The 23,737-nt window shown below is 40.8% G+C and overlaps 1 protein-coding gene across 1 annotated transcript; it reads left to right on the top strand.

The window, feature by feature from the left end:
* Window positions 1-543: 543 nt before the first annotated feature.
* On the top strand, window positions 544-23,149 carry LOC119728823 (solute carrier family 13 member 5-like). The gene is made up of 14 exons (XM_038201222.1): window positions 544-700; window positions 1,451-1,593; window positions 4,031-4,296; window positions 5,293-5,413; window positions 6,297-6,461; window positions 7,048-7,313; window positions 9,118-9,237; window positions 9,874-9,993; window positions 10,963-11,079; window positions 12,141-12,229; window positions 13,007-13,125; window positions 14,262-14,423; window positions 18,392-18,529; window positions 21,938-23,149. The coding sequence occupies exons 2-14, from the start codon at window positions 1,483-1,485 to the stop codon at window positions 22,067-22,069; spliced, it is 1,926 nt and encodes a 641-aa protein (XP_038057150.1). The 5' UTR covers window positions 544-700; window positions 1,451-1,482; the 3' UTR covers window positions 22,070-23,149.
* Window positions 23,150-23,737: the final 588 nt, after the last annotated feature.

A 23,737-nucleotide genomic window follows, 5' to 3' on the forward strand; every position in this document is an offset into this window, starting at 1 on the left:
GAAGCTGAAAATGAATTTCCAAACCCCCCTTCCCCACCTCTATAAAAAGAAAAGAAACACCTTGGCGACTCCCATGGCACGGCAATTAATTTTGTTTGCTCGGTGATTTCTTTCTTAATTATAATTCGAATATTGCAAATACACAAAATTAACCAAAAGCATCAAATCTAAAAATGGACAAGGGCAACCAGGGTTGCCCAACTCTAAAGTCCGACCGGCGAAATTCTTACATAAAATAGTGGCCTATAACTGGACACAGGTTAATGCTAGTTGTGTCTTGGGTGCTGCGAGATGGCTGGACGGGGGGGGGGGGGGGGGGGGGGGGACTTTATTTACATGGACTGTCCAAAACCAACCAAGTCGCATAACATAACAAAGTGATAATGCTGTCATTTTTATTCGATTGTTACCTGTAATGTGAAAGGTGTTTTGCATATTATGACCTGCTGACTATTATGGTACATGTATGTTGCTTCCAAAAATATTACTGTTTTTTTATACCTTTATCTATGTTTAACAAGTTTGTATAGTGTTATCTGTATTGAGAGGAAGATTAGATAACAAGGGTGAAGTGTCTCTGTAATCAAACACGCGCACAGTAGTAATTGTTGACTTGTACGTATGTACGGCATGAACTGCAGTTTGTTCCTCTCCACTGGGCGAATTCTGTGTCATATGCACAACGCAACATTCTAAAAAGGTAAGATTGCTTAGTTGAGGATTTGCCGCTGAAACATTGGAAACTTTTAAATGTCAAATTGAATCCATGCTGACAACCGAACTGATATTAATGTTGACGTAGGCCTACTCACTTACATTGGGATGAACTTTGGAACGGCTAAAAATGAAGTTGCGTACTTGGCATCTTACTAGTCGTCCAACTAATATGCAACATATAAAACAAAATCGGTTGTACTTGGTTTTAGTACGCCACAATGAACGGTTAGGGTTCATGTAGCATCGACACCTTACAAAACTTGTCATTGTCTTTATGTGTATACCATTAGTGTACTTTGTCCTTAGTGAATAAACATAATTAGTTCACACTCTGTACCCCACCATGAACATCATAAACGTTCACATTACAATATTGTTTAATTCATGCTGTACGGGAGTGGTGGGGGTGGTCTATTTTTCACTTCTGATATGTTTTAAACCTTTACCTGTACCTCGGCAATGAAGTACCTCAATTAATTCTTACAAAGTAAATTAAGTTTGAATGCTTGCCAAAAGTGCTGTGTACGAAAGGACGGAGAAAAGGTATGGTTTTCAAATTATGATCCGAAAAATATTTCAAAAGGACCGACGTAACAAAATATGAGTGCATACGACAACGAAATGATTGGATTCTCGAGTGGGTACTGCCATAACCATGAACTTATTATCAAGGTTAACTTATATCGCATACTTTACTTGGGCATACTTCACTTGGACATGAATGTCGTTTCAGGAAGGAAGTGTGAATGTTTCCCCCTGTACCGAATGGGGACTTGCAAGAATATCATCAAGGTGCTGTGGGCGTTTCGAAGCACCGTTCTTCTGGTAGCGATACCACTACTGGCTTCGCCTCTCCTAATTGTTGTTGGAGATAATGTAAGTATTTATAGGGTCCACTCGTCTGACGTCAGGGTTCCACATGACCAGCCAATTTCCTCGTGATCGACAACTATTAGTAGGCAAGTGATTGTTAAACAATCACGTCGTGCATTGGAAACTAGACAGTCTAGGCTTTAATTTCACGTAAAATAGTAACGAATTCTGTATCATATGGCAAAATGGTTACTTTCTTTGTCGTGTCCGGTTGTCATAATCATACCTGACCCAGAAAAGGGGGTGGACTCCGTGTTTTTCTTACAGTTTTTGCCATCTGTTACAGCTTTGAAGGCTTGCCTATACCTACTGCACTTGGCGCTACACAATCTTTGGCCTATTAGTGGCGAAGCTGACTTTCCTGCACCCGGAGGCAGGCCAATCACGTGAGCCAGTGCCATAGCCTATACGACGTAGGGTTGTCACCTGACAATTTCCCCCGACGCTCACACGTCTGAATTGTAGGTCAGGCAGCCTCCGTGGCTAAAAATAAACATGACGACGTTGATGGCCCTTTTTCAAAGCGCGGCTTCGATTCAGAATTCGCTGTATCACATATAACTTGTAATGTTCTGATCATTTTTTTTCTTCAAAACACATTACCCGTTTCATATGTCATACAGTTTGATATTTCTGTAAGAAAACATGCACGAATGTTTATCTGTAATTTTCAAAGTTGGGGACCCAAATATCATCTTAACAGGCAAAGCCAAAATGGAGACCACGCCGAGTTTTGGAAAATCCTGGTATCGGTCGTGCACAACATTGTCATTGAATTTCAACTTTTCTAAATGCAAGCAATTAATATCAATTATCAACTCATGTTTTATGTTTTTAATAAGCAAGGCAGGTAAATAAAACCTAGTTTATACTCGGAAATACCTGGGCGCTATCCAAGATTGTCGACGAAATGAATTCGGCAAACTTCGGACATTTTCGGAAAAGCAGGCATTCCTCCCGTTTTGGTCACGTGCCGTACATTTTTGTATAGATACAAGCGGCTACCTGACCTAAGATTCATCAGAAATAGTCAAAAAATTTTGGTCTGGGAACCAACCTACATGAGTGTAACATCTCGCGGGGTCATCTCAAACAATGTGTCGTCCTCCCTTTTTACTATAGGATTTGCACTGGCGATTTAGGTGACCATTTTTCTAGTTGAAATGTCTTAGACATTTAGAATAAAAAAGACTGGAAAATGGGACAATGCTTCGTGACTGCGGTTATCACTCAGAATGTGACGGATGCCGTTTTATTCTTTTCCAGTGGATGAAAAATTTCTGAAAAAGTGGGCACCGTGCAATTGCTACGTAAGGCCATGTGTGTCTAGACACATCACCCCGGGCAACGAGTGATCTCGGCGGCGTGTGACACAACCACTTTTAATGACCTCGTATTGGCCAGTGACATGTACACTTTTTTGTTTGGTTTGTGCCCTTGTTTACTCTCCTGGCCGCTGGATTCAGTTGTTGGTTGAGTTTGAAGAGCTCAGACGCCCGTGTTGTCTGGCAAACCAGTTGGTTTACAACCCCCTCTTCAAGTACCACTTTGTTTTCTCATAGAGCAAGGAACTCACTTCCCCGGATGGTGAATTTTCTTTTTCCAAACGACATCCGCAAACATGGTTATTTTGCGCCCTCTACGATACTTTTATGATATGTACGCAGGTATATAATTATTTTTTCCCCATATTTTTGCGATCAGTGCGATAGCTCAGTCAATACAGGGTCGAGAATTTGCACCGCCAGGTTGCGGGTTCGAAAAACGGTTTTGCGCCCGATTTGTTTTCTTTTCTAACCTGAGGCTTCGGAGGATTTTTTTTTTCAAAAGAGAAATTAAGTCCGAATTTCAAAACGTTCGAATCCTTTTTTTTTCCTTCTAATTTTATATTTTCTTCTCATGATTTTAGAAAAGTTAAGTCCAAAAACGCCATAGCGTACACCCATATGGGGATGTCGTTTGGGAGAAAAAAAATTCGCCTCCGGCTGATAGTTGGCTTGCTGGTTGGTTAGTTGTTTAGTTTACTGACTAGCTAATTGCTTAGCAGCTTTTGATTTGCTCACTCGGTTAGTTGACTGCCTGTCTGGTTGTCGTCTGATGGTTGACTGGCTGTTTTGGTTGCACGTTGGCTGGCAAATGTCTGACCCGTCGGAAAGTTAGCTCGTTGTCTGGCCTACTGATTGGCCCCAGCGTGACTACACGGACTAACTTGTTGGTCTGATGTCTAGCTGGATATCTTGCCGGACGATTGCTTGACTAACTGGCTGTTTGTACAGGCAGTCTGGGTGACTGAATGGCTGCTTGGCCTGCTGGTTTATAGGCTAGCTGGCTGGTTTATTGCTGGCTCACTGAATAGTAGTTGGGTGGTTGGCTGGTTTGCCGGATGACTGGCTTTGTAGCTGGCTAATTGGTTGGTAATCTCCTATACTCTCTTCCATAGGTAGCCAAATGTGGCTGGGTAGTGATCGTGATGGCAGGCTACTGGACCTGTGAGGTGGTCCCCCTAGCTGTCACGGCCTTCCTTCCCGTCCTGCTCTTCCCGCTTCTTGGAATCCAAGACTCCGATGATGTGTGCCGTAACTACTTGAAGGATACCAATTTCCTTGCCATGGGTGGTCTGATGGTAGCCGTTGCCGTGCAGCATTGGAATCTACACCGGCGCATCGCCTTAGGGGTCTTGCTTCTGGTTGGGACCCAGCCGAGAAGGTATACTTACATAGTTGGGCCTTCTACTCTCCCCGGCCCCCTATCGATTTTGAACCCTCTGACAGTCTTTTTGGGGAGGATGGGGAATTCTGCTCCCGTCCGATATCAAAAATACATAGAACGAATCTTTTGAATTTTAGTATACCAGTAAAAACATTCATATTTTGTACACAAACTTTCACCTCAATCAGACAAACCGTTTTGGTCATTATATTCCCCACTTTGTTTATGCATGAGCGCGATGTTGATTTTTTTTTTGGAAACCCTGGGCGAATATTTTACTTTTACACTTAAGCTTCGTCCGATTTTTACGAAATTTGTGTTAAAACATCCACACGACATCAGTCTAAATCGGTTGGGGTTGGTGGGCGCAGAGGCTGCTACATGGGACTTTTTTTTTTAAACTAAATAATCCTTCTTATGGATGTCTGCCATACACTTTGATGTTCATATAAATAAAGGTTGTTCAGATAGGCAAACCCTGATTTTTCATTCACTAGGACATTTTTTTTGTGCCAATATTTTCCCTACTCACTGACCAGAATTCGAAAATGTTTTATCTTACATAATGCAAAGCCTCAGTTTGGTGGACAACGGTTTGGATTACGAACGATGATATTATTTCAAGTTCATTTCAAAATCATTTGCATTCCAGCACTGGTCATATTATTTGAATACATTCTCCATGTTCCACTTGGAACGGTTAATTTGATTCAGACATGATATACTCAACCCGATTCTTTGGCGTGCGGATTAATGTTCTGCAGTGGCGTAGCCACGGGGGGGGGGGGGGGGGGGGCGACAGCCCCCCATGAAACCTTGCCGCCCACCAGTCGGCCCCCCCCCCCACCCACTGAGATTTTTAGTTTCTAAATAAATTTATCATTGATCTACATGACGCCCCCCCCCCCATGAAATGTTCCAGCCCCCTAGCCCCCCCCCCCACACTGAAAAATTCCTGGCTACGCCACTGATGTTCTGTGTTCATACTAACAGGTTGATGTTGGGTTTCATGAGTGTGACTGCTTTCCTATCCATGTGGATCAGCAATACCGCCACCACGGCCATGATGGTGCCAATTGTTCACTCGGTGTTGGCGCAGATGGTCAAGGCAGATGTAAGTTCACACTATGCTTATAGATTGACATGGATTTTCATGGGATATGGATTTGTGGAAGAATAAACAACCTTGCATCGAGTTTTGTAACAAATAAAGCATATCTCTCTAAAGTGCCTGTTTAACTGGGGAAATAAGTATGAATGCAAAAAAAAGAAAAAGCCGCCGTGGGCATCGATAATTCTGTTTTAAGCATGCAGTGCATCACAGAGAAAAATTCAGAACCGTTTATAAACATTTTCATTTTGCATCAGGCAAAAATGCCTCCGTAGTTGTTAAATTTATGTGTACTTTGCATGATTCCATTTTTTTCTGTAAATAACACAGGTTTTATTTTAAGAGGCTACCGACGGCATTTATTTGTGTATAGTACAGCGCGATTGATTATCCAGGGAAAAGATGTACTGAGCTGCAAGACTACAGTGATTTAGAGAAATAGCCTTCTCGAGGCAAAACCTACAATCCTGGCCAAATCTCGCTGGGCCCCAACCCCCCGGCCCCCACTCAATGGTATCTCTCATTGCGCGGTGTGGGCTCCATCAGCTGGAGAGAACAACATTGACCGGGGGAGCGGGGAAGTGGGTGACCGTGGCAGGCTCAGGAAGTGTCCCAACCGTTTTGGACGGGATTGTAGGTGGCGCACTGTATTAAGAATTCCTCAAATGTATGCGTTTTGATGTACATGATGATTAGTGCAATAGCTGTTAAATTCAAAGTGGTTCACAAACGGTGAAAGGTGAGGAAAGTACCATTACGCCGACCTGACTCCTCATTCCAATGATAAATATATGAGACAAAACGTGCGGAGGTAAATGTAGGCCTAAGCAAAATTTGGTAAAGCCCCACAAACAAAGCATTACATTTTCTTATATATATTTTCAAGCAGAAAGAAGATGACACCAAGAAGAATATTGACGCAGCCTCTGTAAGATGTGACGGCTCCGAGCTATTGGAAATGGAAAAAGGAACTCAGACACCAGGAGACGACACGATGTTACATTATGCGACAACCTCCGACGAAATGGCAAACATAGGGTGCCTAAGATTTATTTTTCTTTCAGAATGTCAACATTGAAGAATAATCTGCAAAATGAAATAGTTGTCTCGATTTTTAGTTATCTTTTGTCAGAAGTTGTAAACATCAACTAGACATTTGGTACTTCTGGTAATAATACAAAGTCTTCTCTGACAAAGAAGAACGTCAGCATCCTGAGTTGAATTCATTGAAGTCTTTATCAATTTGATGTACATCAAAACCAAAACAGTTTTCGATGATGAACACTTTGGTATATACTGGGGCCTTTGTACTTGCGAATGCTAGTTTTTTAAAGATATGAAGCCACCAATCAAAAGGTCGAAGACACTGAGGGTTGCCGCAATTGGCCTAGAGAAGGGGGAAAAAGAAGAAAAAAAGCTGTTGACTTTTGGTTTGAACTGAGAAGAAAAGGGGAAAGCAGGATTTTAGGTAGAACTTCCCTTAAGTGAGGGACTCGAAGGAGGCAACATGGAGAATATCCTCCACCCTATCACATCCATTGTAATTAGGGCCTACATATCATGCTTCTAGAGGTCGGAGGTCGAAAGTAAGCTTCGGCCTATGTCTTTGTACAACGGAATATCATTTTATTTAACACAGAGAAACGGATCTGGATAAACACCAGGATGAAAAGGCGATTTTGGAAGAGGCATACAACACAACTGGTTCTCCGGATGATGTCGCATCTAAGCCGCAAGGAGACAATGAAACGGGCAATGAAATCGACTTCGCTTCGCTGCCACCAGCGGAGAATCGGATGTGCAAAGGCATGATGCTGTGCGTCTCCAGCGCGGCATCCTTCGGTGGTACGGCAACACTGACTGGCACGGGGACCAACTTGGTTCTGAACGAAGTCGTACATGAGTACGTGTGCATGCTTAAACCTAAAATGTATAGAAAAAATAAGGCGTTATTTTTACAGGGTGTCTATCTGCGGATGTTTACACCATCTTCAATGTAATAGATTTAGCTTGAGAATACCGTTTGTTTCATTGAGATAGCTTTTGTAAATCCAAAGATATGTTTGAATAACGGCAAAGCCAAGAAACCCATTTTGTGCCACTTTCTGTGAAGCAGTTAAAATCAGTATAAGTCTTAGTTTAAAACCAAATCATTTTACTGTTAGTGATTTTCACATTTTTGAACTCTTTCATTGAAGTTTAAAGAAGTGAACCTGTCTGTACTGTTAAATTGTTTCAACATAAGAACAAAACCCTACATTGTCGTGTGAATGGAATGTTTGTCTTACACCCATATAGATAATCTTATCAAAAGAGTCATACTGGCATTGTCTGATCTTTGAAGCTAGCACTCGCTTCCAAAAAGTGGCAGAGAATGTTTTTTTTTTGGCTTTGCGGTTATTCAAACATATCTCTGGATTTACAACAGTATTCTCAAGCTTAATCTGTAACCTTTGATTTCGTGTAACTATTCGAGTAAATTCCGGTTGTAAATTGGCAAAAATGGCGGAGTTTACATGCACCATTATTTTCAGGACACCCTGTGGAACCTTTGGAACGCGTTGATAAAGTGCAACAACAAACATGAGACGAAAGACAAAAAGGACGAGAATGATACATCTGGTGATTCAAAAATCTATACCATCGTAACGAATGTTTAAAAGCGCATTGATTTCCAGAGTGGAAATCGTATATTTCGCGGGAGCTTATTTCAGAAACAAACATACATTTTTATTTCCAAGTTTTATTCGAAAACTTAGCGGTACTTTGTTTACGAGTTGAGCCTGAGGGTTGTGGGCCTTATTCACGAGTCGGCCATATTGAATTTAAAGTGAGGTAAACTCTTTATTTTTTGGAACTTGCGAAGAGAAGTGAAAGCAATGACATAAAGAGAATTACCCATTACACCAGTCTGCTCTAATGAATAATTTTAAATTTGCGATTAAACATACCCTAATGTTTTAAGCCACACAAAAAAAGGACAGTGAAGCTACAGTGTGTAAACAGTCTGGCACCATTCCATTCAACAGTTCACATTCAATTAAATACATTCAGCGAATAGGATTTCAGCCTTTGCATGGCGGAGTCTCAGTATCGTTTCGGTTTGCGGTAACACTGTTGTGTTCTCCTGATGATGACTCGAGCAGGCTAGGCTAGTCGAAACGTTGAGATCAAAGACAAGTTCTTTTGGAACCTAAAGCAGGACTGATCTTATCAGAACTCAAAGTTGATGACAAGCTGGACAAGTTCTTATCAGAATAAATATTTTACTGAGCGACAATAGTTATTACATGATGTTACCGCAAACCGAAACGATTCATTACAAAAACTGAAGTATTAATTTAACACCATTTGGTATCTATATAGGACAACACCAGTAGAATTTAACACCAGATGGTCCTATACAGATACCAACAGTGTAAATTTAACACTGCAGGTTTTGCAGTGTACACAATGGCTTTCTCGTGAATGAGGTCGATAATGTTCAACCGTTACAACCTCTGCACGAATGAAAGGTATTCTTCAGTTGGGTCTTTATACACTCAATTTTAAACTCAGAGACTTTATCTAAGCACACATCTTCAATACATTGGTACAACCTTTCCGTACAGAATGACCTTAAGACCTTAAGCACACAACTTGTATACATTGGTACAACCTTTCGTTAAAGAATGAGAAAGTTACTCAATTTGTTTGCCCTTTTGTAGTTTGTACGGGGATGCCCCTGGTATCAACTTTGCTGCATGGATAGTCTTCGCTTTGCCGGCAATGGTCCTCAGCGTGTTCTTCGCTTGGCTCTGGCTACAGTTCTTCTTTGTGGACAGAAGGTATACAATGATTTCATCGGTACCTCCTGTATTGCCGGCGAGCTTCAACTTTCGTAAAGTATTGAAACTGCATCAGGACGCAACTTTCTTCGTTTAATACATTAAGTCAAAGCCTTCTGCTTGATTTTAACCCACACGGGTAGCCTACTCGAAGTTTTACACAAGATCTGAAAAAGAAAGAAGAGAATGTTATGCACAAAAGGAGTATGAATCAAGTACCGAGAGAGCCAGTCGAAACTTCTCTTTCACCTGTAATCCCCCAACCATGGGCGTCGCGAGGGGGGGGGCAAGGGGGGGGCACTTGCCCCCCCTGGAAAAGCCAAAAAAAAAAAAAAAAAAAGGAAGAAAAAGAAAAGAAAAGAAAAAAAAAAAAAGAGGCGCGAAGACAAAGTGGTGTAAATTTAATGAGTTGGGGGGGGGGCAAAATGTCCCTGCCCCCCTCTAAAACTGATAAATTGAGAATGTGTTGAGAAATACAAGCATTTTTTGGCAAAATTTTTTTTGCCCCCCTCTAGAAAAAATCCTGGCGACGCCCATGCCCCCAACAAGGCGGTCCATCAAACTCGTCTGTTAATGGCGCTATTACAATTTACCATGAACACATCAAAGAATTGACTTAATACCTTTTCTCCCTAGCTTGCTCGGCTGCTGTCGGGAATTTGGCGCCTGCTGCTCGTGCAGTGAGCAAGATAAATCGAAGGGCGCCAAAATACGGGAGGTGATAAAAAGACAATACGATGCTCTTGGAACCATGTCGTAAGTTTGCATTTGTTATATTTTTTTATGTTACTTCTTATAATTTCTACAACTGTTGCAATCTGTGTTTAGTTATCTGATCATTCTTTAATCGGGTTAGGTTGCTTTTGTACTTGTTACCTGATTCCTCATAAAGTGTCATCAGAAATTGTGATTGAGTATTTTTTCTGTGCTAACAAAATTTATACCAACATAAACTGTCTTTTTATTGGTTTCCGACAAAATTATAGTTACAAAGAAAGGGTTATGGTAACTTGGACACAATTTTGTATCAGCGAAATAGTCGAGAAAATTGAAGAAACCGTCCGCCATCTTGGGGGAACAAGCACCCGCCTCCACCATTTGTTCAAAGACTAGACGACAAACCATTATTTTTTTTAATCGGCCTTATAAGAGCTGTGTCTAACAAAAATGAATGGAAAACTGTAGTTGTACCTGCAGTTCCCGCTTTTGTTTCATTACTAAATTAAATACCGATTCGGGCGATTCACAATGCAGTGCGCCACCAAGAGGTTACCATGGAGAGTCCATTTTTCGAGTTTACGGTCGACAAAACATGGTTCATTTGATTGAGTGTCAGTAGACAACTTGATCTAATACAATGTATGATATGAATTGGAGCCTAGCGTTCTGCCGCCTTACAAAAAACACCATACTGATAATAATCAAAGAAAAGGGCAAACAGATCCTCGAATCATACGCTTACGAAACTACTAAATTGGAAAAACTAACAATTTCAAATGTCCTGCGCTGCGAATTTGTCGACCATCTCCCACAATGCACTGGGAAAAATGAACTCTCCGAGGCAAACTCTTGGTGACGCACTGCATTGTGAATCGCCCGAATTGTCGACAAGAAAGAAGGAAAGAAATTCGAATTGACTGGATTTTTTCCCCCAAGTTGAGTACTTTGGTTACCCGAAACAAACGGTACAGCCTGGTCCTTCTTCTCTTTCTGTATTGACAACAGGTGGGCAGAGGTCTGGGTGCTTCTCCATTTCATAGCCTTGGCCCTTCTGTGGTTCACTAAGGACCTTGCATTTATTCCCGATGCTACTGGATGGGCGGGGCTGTTTCCAGTTTCAAAGTGAGTAGAACTTGAGAATAAGAGTGGAATGAGGTGGGGCATGGTCCCCAAAAAGTTGTCATCAGATGATTTTGTGCAGAAAAAGTTACTCGTATGGTAACCTGTCTTAAAATTCTTTTTAAAAAGAGCATCATATTTCATGTCTCACTACTAAAATACTCTATCCTGTATTTCAATTCGCCTCACATTCTAAACAAAATTGCTTTTTAAGTGTCGTGAAGTGGTCATGAATCACAAACATATTCACGTTGAACCTTCAAAGGAATTTCAAGTACCATTCACCTAATATAACGATAGTCACTGATTATCCCTCTCACTCCCATGGGCTCCTTTGGGCACCAAAAGTCGAACGCCACTTCTTCCTTTTGGCACCAAGCCATTCTGCACTTTGCGAAAATGTAAATAGCGCCCCCTCTCGACGAAATGTCTCTCATTATGCGTTGTGTATCTCACCCCATGGTTGAAGCATATCAAGCAGACTACCGTGACTCAATTATGTGAATATAAACATTATACCTCCCCCCCCCAATGCAATGTTGCTAGGGGAATTGGCCAGTTTGCCTGCATGCCCGATTTCCAACAACATTTCACATTTGCTGGGCAAGCCATGGGCTCTGTCCGCCATGCATGAGGTACGAGGGCGCTACACAATTATTTTTTTCGAAATGCTCCTGGTAATCGAGACTCGTGGGTACTTTATTCTCCTGGGAGCCAAAGGTTTATACTGAGCTTTTACATCAATTTGTTATGAGCCGTGTTTGAGACAGCGTTACTGTCAATAAACACACGTAAAAAGACGCTATTGCCAGACAAACCCGATTCGGGACATGGCCTTATATTCTCCGGCTTCAGGAGACTCCCTCTCTAGTGGGCCCATATGTTTTACTTTCTGAACATCGAATATTATAATGTTTAACCAAATGTTAGAGTTCTATTTGGTTTGGACGTGGATGGCTTCTCAATGATCCTGCAACCATATAAAGCCAAGGGTGAAGCTTAGACGACACCGGGCTTTGGGAAACCCTAATCAGTCAATATAGTTTTGTCTGTTTTCCTTCTAGATTTGTGACGGATGCGACTGCAGTCATATACATTTGCTTTTCTCTGTTTGTTTTCCCATCCAAGCTACCAAATATATTCTGCTGGAGGGGTAAGTCTCCGAACATAAGTCCTCTGCAATCAGAAATCGTTCTACAGTTAAACTCTTGTTTTTCAATCAGGGCTGTGGTTTTTAATCATCTGGTTACCTGAAAATTCCTTCGCTTTAAGGTCAAAAGCTAGATTTTAAGTTAAATCTGCAACACCCCTACGCAAAATGTCATCATCAGTCCTTAATACATGGTCAACAAACGTTGTAGATATTGATAATATTTACATCGCAACGCTAATCCAGTATGCAATAACGTTAAAAAGGTTTCGTCCTCATGTTTTATCTTTGAGACATTTGAGTTGAGGTAACAGGTGTTCTGTCGATCTGTAAATATTAAAAGCTTTTCGTGGGTTTATGTGCAAGATTTGTGTTCAGCAAATTGTTCCACGATGCACTGAATTAAAGGCTAAACTTTAAAGGGGTCTGCTCAACCGTCAGGGATTTGAAATATTTTGTGCACTATAATGACGATTGTTTAGTAGAAATGATCCTATTGCGAGGCTTCAGGTCATATTAGGTGATTTTCAACAAAATGCAGAGCATGCTGAAGCTTCGCCTTGCAGATTGAAGTAAATTTGGTCAACAATGAATCGAATATCCTCAGAAATTAAATAATAATCAATTTTTGTCTTCAACCTGGTACCTTAATGAGTGTTATCTCATGTGAAACGACCGCAAGCAACCTCGGCAGATGTACAAAGCATTTCATTGTTTTGAAACATATAATTTGTTTACTGGAAAGGGAGTAATTAGGCTATACCTTTTGTTATCCTGAAGACAATACCAAGCTCGGACCACGTACGCCACTGCTAACCTGGTCCGCCGTGCAGAAGAAGCTGCCGTGGAACGTAGTGCTCCTCCTTGGTGGTGGCTTTGCCCTGGCAGACGGATGTAAGGTAAGATGCGAACAGCGACAATTCGGGAGATTCACAATGCAGTGCGACACCAAGAGTTTGCCAGGGAGAGTTCATTTTTCCCAGTGCATTGTGGGAGATGATCGACAAATTCTCAGCGCGGGATTTTGAAATTGTTAGGTTTTTTTCTGGTCAGTAGTTGCGTAAGCGTATGAGTAGAGGATCTGATTGCCCTTTTCTTTGACTTTTATCAATATGTTTTGTAAGGTGGCAGAACGCTATGCCCCAATCTACAACGTATTAACTCAAGTTGTCTACTGACATTCATTCAAATTGGCCATGCATGTTTTGTCCACCGTAAGCTTGAAAATGGACTCTCCATGGCAAAGTCTTGGTGGCGCACTGAATTGTGAATCGCCCCGATTAAGGAGTCTTACTGCATCTCATCCTTTAAGACGAATTTCAAACAAGCATTAAAACCTAGGGCCAGCTCGGTGTTCTCTAAGTGGTGAAGATTTAAAAAGAAAAATATCCCAGATGTCTGTACAATAGCTGAAGACGATGCATGCATGGGCTTGGCTGATTCTTCAAAGTTCGTTTATATATGCCTGTAGTGTTCACAACATCTTACACCTTGTTGCGCATGCGCTATAAATGGTTTGTATGCTTCCTCTATTATGTGTTAGCTTTATGAATTAGCTATTATTTAATTAGATAATATTTTTATGACATGAACCCTTAACATTTCAAAACGAAACTTAGATCTCAACCAGTAAAGCCTACAAACAGTAGACCTCAGACATAACGACGTCACGCTTTGTTTACACGTGCTCTTCCCTATGGGGGTCAGCGCTATTCCATTATCTTCGTAATTAAATATACTTTGTTATTCTCATGTAGTGTATCATCAGCTTACTTTAGCATTTCCTTCATTCTGGAATAAATGCCAAAGTATCCATCTTACAACTGTTGTCTTCTCTATTTAAAGAGAGTATTATCACCTATTTAGTTACATAGAGTCGGGATCAAGTCTCTATCTTTAATCACTGGAGACATTAATTGTGTGCACAAGTGACATTTTGTTTTCTGAGAAATTTTCTTTTAAAGGCGTTTTTTTTTTACTCAACTTTGAAACATGTTGCATCCTTGGTCATCTGCCCCTTCCTCCTTCTCTGCAGGTGTCTGGATTGTCTCAGTGGCTGGCAGACCAGTTCAGGGTCCTCCAAGGTATCCCCGCGCCAGTCCTTGTCCTCATCATCACAATCATCATCTGTCTCTTCACGGAGGTTACCAGTAACGTTGCCACGGCAACCATCTTCCTGCCCGTCCTTGCAACCTTGGTATGTAAAAAATAAAGGGGTTTCCAAACTACGGCTTCTTTCCGGAGGCGGCTTCATCTCCTTGTTTTCACACATCTCGCCGCCTCACTCAGTGGCGCTGGTGACCTTAAGTTGCTGCAGTGTAAAAACTGTGTTTACAGTTTAAACACGTGTCTAAAAATGTAATTGTTCCCACTTTTTTCACTTTGAAACCATATATATAGGCGTAGCCAGATCACGTAAACGAGGCATGACAAACTTTATGGAGCGATTCTTATTAGTTTTGTGCAAGAGGGTGAGATTTAAACGCCACACGAAATACTCACTTTCAGAACCTGCCACTTTCGACTTGAGGTCCTCCAATGACGATAAAACGCTGGAGACGGGGCTTAAGCCACGTGCTGCGACCGGAAGCTTCTGCAAAAAATACAGGACCACCCCTGATGTCATTGCACACCTCCTCGATCGTCCTCGATCATTTTAAAGGACATCAGGAGTGATCCTGCATTCATCAAGAAGCTTCAAACTTCAGAACGTGGCTTCAGCCCCGTCCTCCAGCGCTGTATCGACATTGGAGGACGTCAAGTCGAAAGTGGCAAATTTTGAAAGCGAGTACTTTCGTATGGCGTTTAAGTCGCACCCTCTGGCACAGAACTGATGAAACTCGCTCCATAAAATTTGCCGTGCCTTGTTTATATGATCTTAACTTTTGGTTTAATTCCATTTGAAAACAACAACAAAAACTTCACACAATACAGAAAAAAAGTTTTGGCTTATCAATTCTGTAATTGAATTTGAAATTTTCTTCATAAATTACGAGTATTCTGTACATCCCCCAGGGGGACTTTTTTTGGGGACACTCTGTATTTGCTGTCATCTTGTAAAAAACAAAACCTGTTTTATAAAATACAGTTTTGCCTATAAACCTATGAAAACCTAACTGAACACCTTTCACTTACTAATGGCGAACAAAGTGCCGTTATTTATTAGATATGTTGCCAAAACACCGGTTGTACTTCATGGCCGCATATCTTGCTCGACGTTGTAAGCAAAAAGAAAACTCTGACGAAGCCGACGCCGGACATGAAGCCACGTTTTGACAAATTCCTTTTACATGAGCGCGTCATCTTCCGGTTCATTTACTTGCAGTGCTTATAACGAACATCTGTCAGTCCGAACGCATGTTGCGTACAGCGGCGTTTAATCGACAACGGTCAATTAAACGTCAATCGTACTGGAGTGTCAGACGATCGATCAAAAGCTTGGCGATCGTCCTCGATTCTGTTATTAGTTTTGTTCCCGTACATTTCTCCTCATCTTTAAACATACTGGCATATTTTATTTCCAAATAACGACACTTCAACAACGACCCTTCAAACACATTTAATGTTCTGAAAAATCCGCACCAGTTTCTGGAAGTGCTAGGCGAAGAATCGTACTCATCACTAAATATTTCATAATCAATAATAGTTCCCCGGCAAAATGTTACGTAATGCATGTCAGGTGCTTTAGATTGGATTTAAGATAATATTTCGCAGACCACGTTAATTCTCAAAGCACTGTTATGTCCTTCGCATCTTCCTTACGTTAGGTTCTAAGTGCCGATATAGTGCATCTTTTTATGAAGTTTCAGCTATAGAAATCAAAATATTACAGCATCAAATAGGTTTAAAAGCACTGGGTATTTTTTGTTATTTGAGAATTATAACGGTGGTCGCGTGTAGAACGCCATGGTCCAGTGGTTACGGTGTTTGAGTCATTAACGAAGGTGCGTGGGTTCGAACCGTACCGGGAACATGGTGTTTGTGCCCTTTGGTAAGGCACTTAACTACAATTGCCTCTCTCCACCCAGGAGTATAAATGGGTACCGTACCCGTGAGGGTCGAGGACCGATTGAGCACGGATATCGGCTGCCGCGTGGTCCCATGGCCTGATGAACGGGGTAATAATTGTAAAGCGCTTTGAGATCGCTGATACGATGGAAAGCGCTATATAAGCATAATTATTATAATTATGTATATCGATCGTTTTTATTCTCGTACTAACACTAATTCTCTCACCATCTCATGAAAATTTCAAAAGTACACGAGTAACACATTAAATATGGTTGCCGTGCTATATTTTAGTTTCACTGCGAAAAAAATTAGATTTGTTTGTTCAATTGCTATTTTCCAAGCAATGTAATAGTTCTTTACTATTAAGACATCGAACAGAAAACTCCACAGACATTTGGTTATTGTGTTATTTCTTTACAAAATTTGAATTATCATCTGCCATTCAATAATTCGGCTCCCGCAGGGCAAAATGAAAGCCGTTATTTCGGAGGAGTGCGGACGCCCAAAATCAAAACATACTAGATTCAAACAGAATTTAGAAATTAAAAATTCGTTTGGAAAAAAAAAATCCTTTTTTTTAGGAACACGGGTACGCAACTTTTAGTTGAAAATGTTGAGAGAGTTCCATAGGTGTTCTTGCCAAGTTAGTTTCTGAAACACCACACTTAGTTGATTGCGCGTACGAAATATGACGCGCTTGGTGCATTGCGAAATATTTGTCTCAAATATAAGCGACAAACAAAAAGGATTCCGATTATTGCGTTACCATGGTTACTTGTCCACGGATACACCAGGTAAATTACCAAAAATATACGATGACATCCATTTGTTAATAAAGGGTGATAATTTATGGACACATTGTCATGGTTACCTGTGCGTAGAAACGCCACTACAATATCGCAATTTCGAGTACACGCGAAGCGTTTTGAATATATATTTGCGACAGGTGTCTATTTTTCTAACTGAAGAATTTAGGCATTCCCTGAAAATATTTGACTATGGGGCAAAAATGCTTTCCAACGAAAAACAGCGAGACTGTATCGCCAAATAGGTTAATCAATATAAATAAAAAAAAATAAAAAAATTTGACATCCTTTTATCGGCTAGGGCATGGTGTTATTACTTGCTACAAAATACAGTGTGTATAAAAAAAAAAAATGCAAACAAAATATCACTGAATGCCAGACGTATAAAGTGTACCAACATAGATAATATAGGTATGGTTTAATACGCCTTTTCTCTTTAAATCAAATAATTCTTGATAGAGTCAATTCTAAACACTGTCCTGCTATAAGTTTGTAAACATGTTTACATGCTAAACATTTTTAGCATATAAGTGATAACAAGAAAGTGTTAAGAATCGTGTTTACAGGCTAAACACATTTTTTTTTTGTAGGCCAGGCAAATATCCACACATAGGCAATTAGGCTACCTTTGTCCCGATGCCTAACATTGAAAACTTGCTCCCATGGTCAATTTGACGTGATTGTGCCATGTAATTTTTGGAAGAAGAGTGTTTTTGGTAAAACAAAATAAGCTTTTCGACCCAAGTGACCCCATGATGACCCTTGACCCCAGTTTGGTCATGTGACATGTTGGGGCTGGGCTACTGATACTTTTGACAAAGTTTTGTTGAAATCGGTCCAAATATGTAGGAGCAATAGACAATGTGAAGGTGTATTACTAACTTCCTTCCTTCCTTCCTTCCTTCCTTCCTTCCTTCCTTCCTTCCTTCCTTACTTCCTTCCTTCCTTCCTTCCTTCCTTCCTTCCTTCCTTCCTTCCTTCCTTCCTTCCTTCCTTCCTTCCTTCCTTCCTTCCTTCCTTCCTTCCTTCCTTCCTTCCTTCCTTCCTTCCTTCCTTCCTTCCTTCCTTCCTTCCTTCCTTCCCAACTAACTAACTAACTAACTAACTAACTAACTAACTAACTAACTAACTAACTAACTAACTAACTAACTAACTAACTAACTAACTAACTAACTAACTAACTAACTAACTAACCAACTCCCCAACTCCCCAACTAAATAACTAACTAACTAACTAACTAACTATTACACGGAGATACATGATGATTTGTTGAGCTGCTATCCTGCAGCTAAAAATTCACGTAATTGCTTTCGTCTTCTTTATTCGGAACAATATTTGTCATTCACAGGCTGAGAGCATCTGTGTGAATCCACTATACATCATGATCCCTGCTGCCTTGGCCTGCTCCTATGCTTTTATGCTACCTGTGGCAACACCGCCCAACGCTATCGTGTTTTCCTACGGCACGGTCACCGTGTCTGATATGGTGAGTGCTTTCCTCTGCAACCAACTTTAGTCACCTACCATAATGTGGGTGTATATGGGGGGGGGGGGGGGGGTTGTAGGGTACCGGAACAATGGGAGGTACCCCCCCCCACAAGGCCATTTTTTGACCTTGTGGGGTACTAAAGTGGTACCCCACAAGTTTTTCATGGAATAGATATATGGATTTTACTCAAAAACTAGGAATTTCCAAGGTGGGTTGATCTGTCGCATATGGAAGAGTTTAGAGAAGGGATATGAAGTCCGAATTTCAGCCAAGGAAAATAATTCTTGTTAAAATAAGAACATTTTGAAATAAGAGTGAGACATTGCAAAATATAAGTACACGAGAACAAAGGAAATACCCCACTTGTATGCCTGTGTGAGGGTCTTGCGTCTGCGTGGAACATATCACGTGATTGAAATAATGTCACGAGATTTAAGATGACTTCATCAGGTTTTAATTTCATGCGATGATTGAAGCAATTCGGAGACTCGTAGTTCAGTCTGATGGTGTTCTTGGTTTAAAACAAAAGTAAGCTCGAAAAGATCTCGGAAGCTGCGGTCCAACTGTAGACCTGCCGTAGCCTATAATGTTAGTCATGTACATGATGTAAAGTCTGTTCTTTATATTGCACAACTACTCACGTGGTCGTGACTGTCAATTGAAAAGGATTCCCATTCGTTTGTTGAACGTCAGTTGGTGCATGGATCGTTTTATAGCATGTGAAACACCAAATTTGTGTGCAGTATAGCCCCAATGCGAAATGAGTGACCTCGTGACCATTGTCCACGAATACAATAACTTGGTAGCTGGTACTGGTCAGTGGAGACCTGAAGTACGTGTTGTTGCGAGGGCCCAAAGGACAAGGAGATTGATTGTCAAAAAAGGCATGTGCTGACATTTGTCACTAACCAATCAACCAACCAACCAACCAACCAACCAACCAACCAACCAACGAAGAGACATGATGATTTCTTGAGCTGCTTTCCGCAGCTAAAACGTTGTAGATTCCACCTCATCTTCTCCTTTCTCTCCAAATCGTTTTTTTTCATTATCGTGTATGATAAAGTCCTGAAATGTTCACCTTTTCTCCTAAAACCATTTTGTTAACAACTGAAACATGTATGCGCAATGTGGGCAATGACTAGACTTTATTGCAGAACAAGTCACTGCATGGCGGACGGTCGTACACCGATAGAAGGCTCCATATGTATCTTGCCGCTTGATAAATAGTCGCAACTAGTTTTCATTAAAGCTATAGTCCATCATTTGTAATTAGTGCATTTTGTTCGTTTGAAGCAACACAAGTGTTCAAAATCTAATGAAGGATACTGAACAACTTACTTGATGAAGTTTCAGCTCAGCTTCAGCTTCATATTCCGAGAAAAACAGCATTCTAGGATCTAAATTTAAAATCAAAAGTTGCTAAATCATGTTTCGAATTGTTTTGAATTGCAGCTTTACGCGATGTTGCGCACTGATCCAACGAATTATAGCAACTGCGGGCGCCTGTGCGTCGTGCCAATGCTTGTGCGCGCTGCGCCGAATAACAAAACGAACAACTAATTTAAATTTTCCTACGGTGCTTCTTAAGAAGCACCGTTGGAAATGCCTTCTTTCGTTGATTTCTTCAAAATGAGAGCTTGCCAGAAAGGATAATTTCACAGGGAGTTTAGCCCCCTTACTATCTTTCAACCAGTATGTTTTTCAACAACAATTACGCCGGTTACTTTTTTGGATAGCTGCAAATGATGGACTCGGGCTTTAATTGTCCCCAGTATTTCTCGAAATATATACATTGTATATTATCATGTACTATAATTTTACGAAGTTTTGATCACAACCATGCACGAGGATTCTGCCGAGCGGTGTGAACTCACAAAATGTAATATACATGTATAAATCTTGTAATCGAGTTGCAATTTTCATTGCAGCCTACAGGCCTATAGTTACTTAATAGACCATGTCTCTGGTGAGGTGATACTATCCTCAGGGAAGTTTACGCCACTGGTTGACGCGATACCAAAGTAGGAATATGAGTGTTTGGCCACACAAACCAACACTGTTAATGCGAGACATGTTCCAAATAGTATCTTTGTACAAAAGGACTCGAGTCCGAATACTGGAACAAAATAATTATACTTCGTATAGGCCCTAAAGATAGTTTTGTCCCATACTTTGCGAATATTTTGAATGGGAACATTGTCTCATCAATTTGGAGTCCGTACCTTTCATTGCAGTAATGATTCTTTTACAATTACACATGTGTTTGCTTTTTGAAATTTTCGTTTGTATTATAAATAAAATCCTAGAATCATTCACACTATATTAACTAATGCACCCTTGTCACGGCTATTTCTTCTTTTTAGGGGGAGACCGTTCGCATGTACATCACAATCCTTCTTTTTGCTAATGCAATTTTTTTTACGGAATTTATTTTGGGGGGCTAGACAAAATTTTTGGGGGGCTACAGCCCCCCCTAGCCCCCCCCCCCCCCCCCGTAGAACCGCGCCTGGTTGTAGGGTACCGGAACAATGACCTTGTGGGGTACTAAAGTGGTACCCCACAAGTTTTTCACGGAATAGATATATGGATTTTACTCAAAAACCAGGACTTCCAAGGTGGGTTGATCCGTCGCAATTTTAGCGCTGCTTAAAGTGAAGATACAACGTTTGCAAACATCACAAAACGAAGTAAACATATTATCACGAAATACCTCACTGGATTGTTAGGGAATGACAGTCTAAAGCATCCTGTAAAATCGTGGCTCCTGGTGTGCTGACATTTTCAAGAAAAATGGTATTTTTCCAACGCTGGTCGGCCGACCAGCGTTGGAGAAAACTGGCTTTTTTTCAAAAACAACTCCTAATATTTCTTAATTAGTTATTCCGTATTTTCTTTGCAACTGATTACACACTTGTGAAGGGGTACCGGCCTGCTAGACTGATTCTCTGACCTTACAATTCCCCAAAGTCTATAAATTGTTCCGTTTCATCTTAAGTGGGGTCAGGGAACCAGACTATAAGAACATGATTGGTTTTCTTAGTTTTTCCAGCACCTACTAGTCGAAAACGTGAAATAAGTCATTTTAACAATATTTGCTATATGTTACTGATCCTCCAAATTCATTTATTTCTGAAAATTGCAGCAACAGCAAATGTTGTACATTCCCTTTAAAGATAATGCACTGTTTACTCAAACAGAAAGAATGATCGCGAGTATCCTATTCATTATCAAAACTCAGAACACATCATTTACTGTCTTAGGCTAATTTGCCATTAAACCGCTTTATATATTTCACGGAATCAGAAATTACTCGATCACAGAACTACCTCATGATAAATAATGTTAATGTCTTATTTTGTTCTTGTATATCTATACGTTTTTCTTTATTCTTCTATACCTCAGGCCAAAGCCGGAGTAGTGATGAACATCATCGGGCTGATTATGGCCAACGCTTTGATTAATTCTCTGGCTATACCCATGTTCGACGTCTTCAGCTACCCCTCCTGGGCGGACAACTCGACCTGTGTGGCCTAGCCACAGCTGATATTTCTTTCCTAGCTGCGATGGCTAAGGAAACAACAGTGGGCGCTACGCAAATGACGTAACCCTTCTGCTTATGAAATTTAATCATTTATATAATATCCAAGATTTGCTGTCTAATGATATTCCTGTATTCCTGGGATAATGTGACCTCATACACCTATCTCGAATCGACTTCGACTTCATAGGATTGCATTTTTGATTTTCATTGATTTTGTGCTGTTTTCTCTTAAAAAAAGTTATATATTAATATATTCGAGGCTTTCGAAGGTGGCAAATTTGCGCCCTCTCTGTTCGCGCACGAAGCCGATAGAGGTGCTTCCGCTCCTCAGCATCAACTTAAACCACAATATTGAGAGATGATTGATTTAAATCCACGTGATACGTAAAATCCCTCCGAGTTCGCTGTACAGTTAATTGATTCGTTATTCCAGCATAACCCGCCCTTCTAAAGAGGCATGATAATGTTGCCATGGTGATCGAATAGAATTATGTTTGTTTCCAATCCGTTGTAAGCTAATGATCAAAATAATGCAATAATAGAAATACTTTTTTTCCTTGCGCACACGTAAAAGAACATTTTAATTCACCAGCCGCACCAACAAGGAAAAGAAACTAGTAAAACAACGGAATAAATCAGACTGCATTGCTCGTTGTACATTTCAACAGTTTTTTTCCTTCAAGAACTGAGAAAACTCGTGTTTAAGTAGGAGTTGACATGACAGAGAGTACATGTACTTTAAATATTAAAGGTAATACATTGAACCTGCACTTTGTCTCATTTTTTTTTCAAGCGCCGACTGGTCAACATGACATTGATTCACAGGATGTTTCATACTATTGTTTACTTGAAATCAAATGGGCTTTTTCATAATACTTTGGCAGATTTGTTTTTTGAGTGTTTGCAAATTATCCTATGGGCTCCGTGCGCAAACAAAGAGGGCGCGTTTTTACCACTTTTGAGAACCCCGTGGACGGGATACACAGCGTGTGCGCACTGTACTCAACCTCGTGCCCCGTGGGTACGATCTTGCAGCGCCATGTTGTTTCCCATCATGCCTTGCGCGATTGTAACCCCTGGAATTGTGTAATATAAATATACCAAAATACGGTACATTATAATTAGGGCTGCAGTTTATCCGTTTTACGTGCCGACGCCATCTTTAACATGTTAAAAGTTGTGATTTTGAAGAATCAATCCTTTCAAACACAACGTTTGGACGTTGTGTTAATTAGCAAAGATTTGTATTAAATGTACGTACCCCTTTCGTGCCTTTACAACCACAGATAGGCCCTACAGGGCTTTTTCTAGCGAAAAACGCGGCTGACATAATCCATATCGTACAGGCTTCGCGACTTTTGAATCATATTTTTTTTTCGTACATGACGTTACGTGCAAAGCTAAGCACGCGAGCGCGAGCGCATTATGGGCGCGCCCGGCGTGCAATCTTCGAAATGCCCGCGCAGTACGCTGTGAATAGCCATTCAAAGTGTCATTTACGTCATCATCACAGCCAGGGGTTAGTGTAAGGAACGAGCCGCGCCCCTGGAGTCGAGGCTGTACTGTACTGTATTGTAATAGTTCGCGCGCGGAATACGCACAACTTCCTGAATGTGCCAAAGCTCCAACTATACTCCCCGTCCCCAATAACTTTGGATCAT

This window comes from Patiria miniata, unplaced genomic scaffold (assembly GCF_015706575.1).
Source record: "Patiria miniata isolate m_02_andy unplaced genomic scaffold, ASM1570657v1 HiC_scaffold_1, whole genome shotgun sequence".
In the NCBI taxonomy this organism is placed as follows: domain Eukaryota; kingdom Metazoa; phylum Echinodermata; class Asteroidea; order Valvatida; family Asterinidae; genus Patiria; species Patiria miniata.

Bases quoted from the DNA above. Each gene is read 5' to 3' on its own strand.
- LOC119728823 (XM_038201222.1), top strand. From the start codon at position 1,483: ATGGGGACTTGCAAGAATATCATCAAGGTGCTGTGGGCGTTTCGAAGC. The intron at 6,462-7,047 runs ATTTTTCTTTCA...TTTATTTAACAC, and splicing joins ACATAGGGTGCCTAAGATTT to AGAGAAACGGATCTGGATAA. The intron at 9,994-10,962 runs GTAAGTTTGCAT...TATTGACAACAG, and splicing joins GATGCTCTTGGAACCATGTC to GTGGGCAGAGGTCTGGGTGC.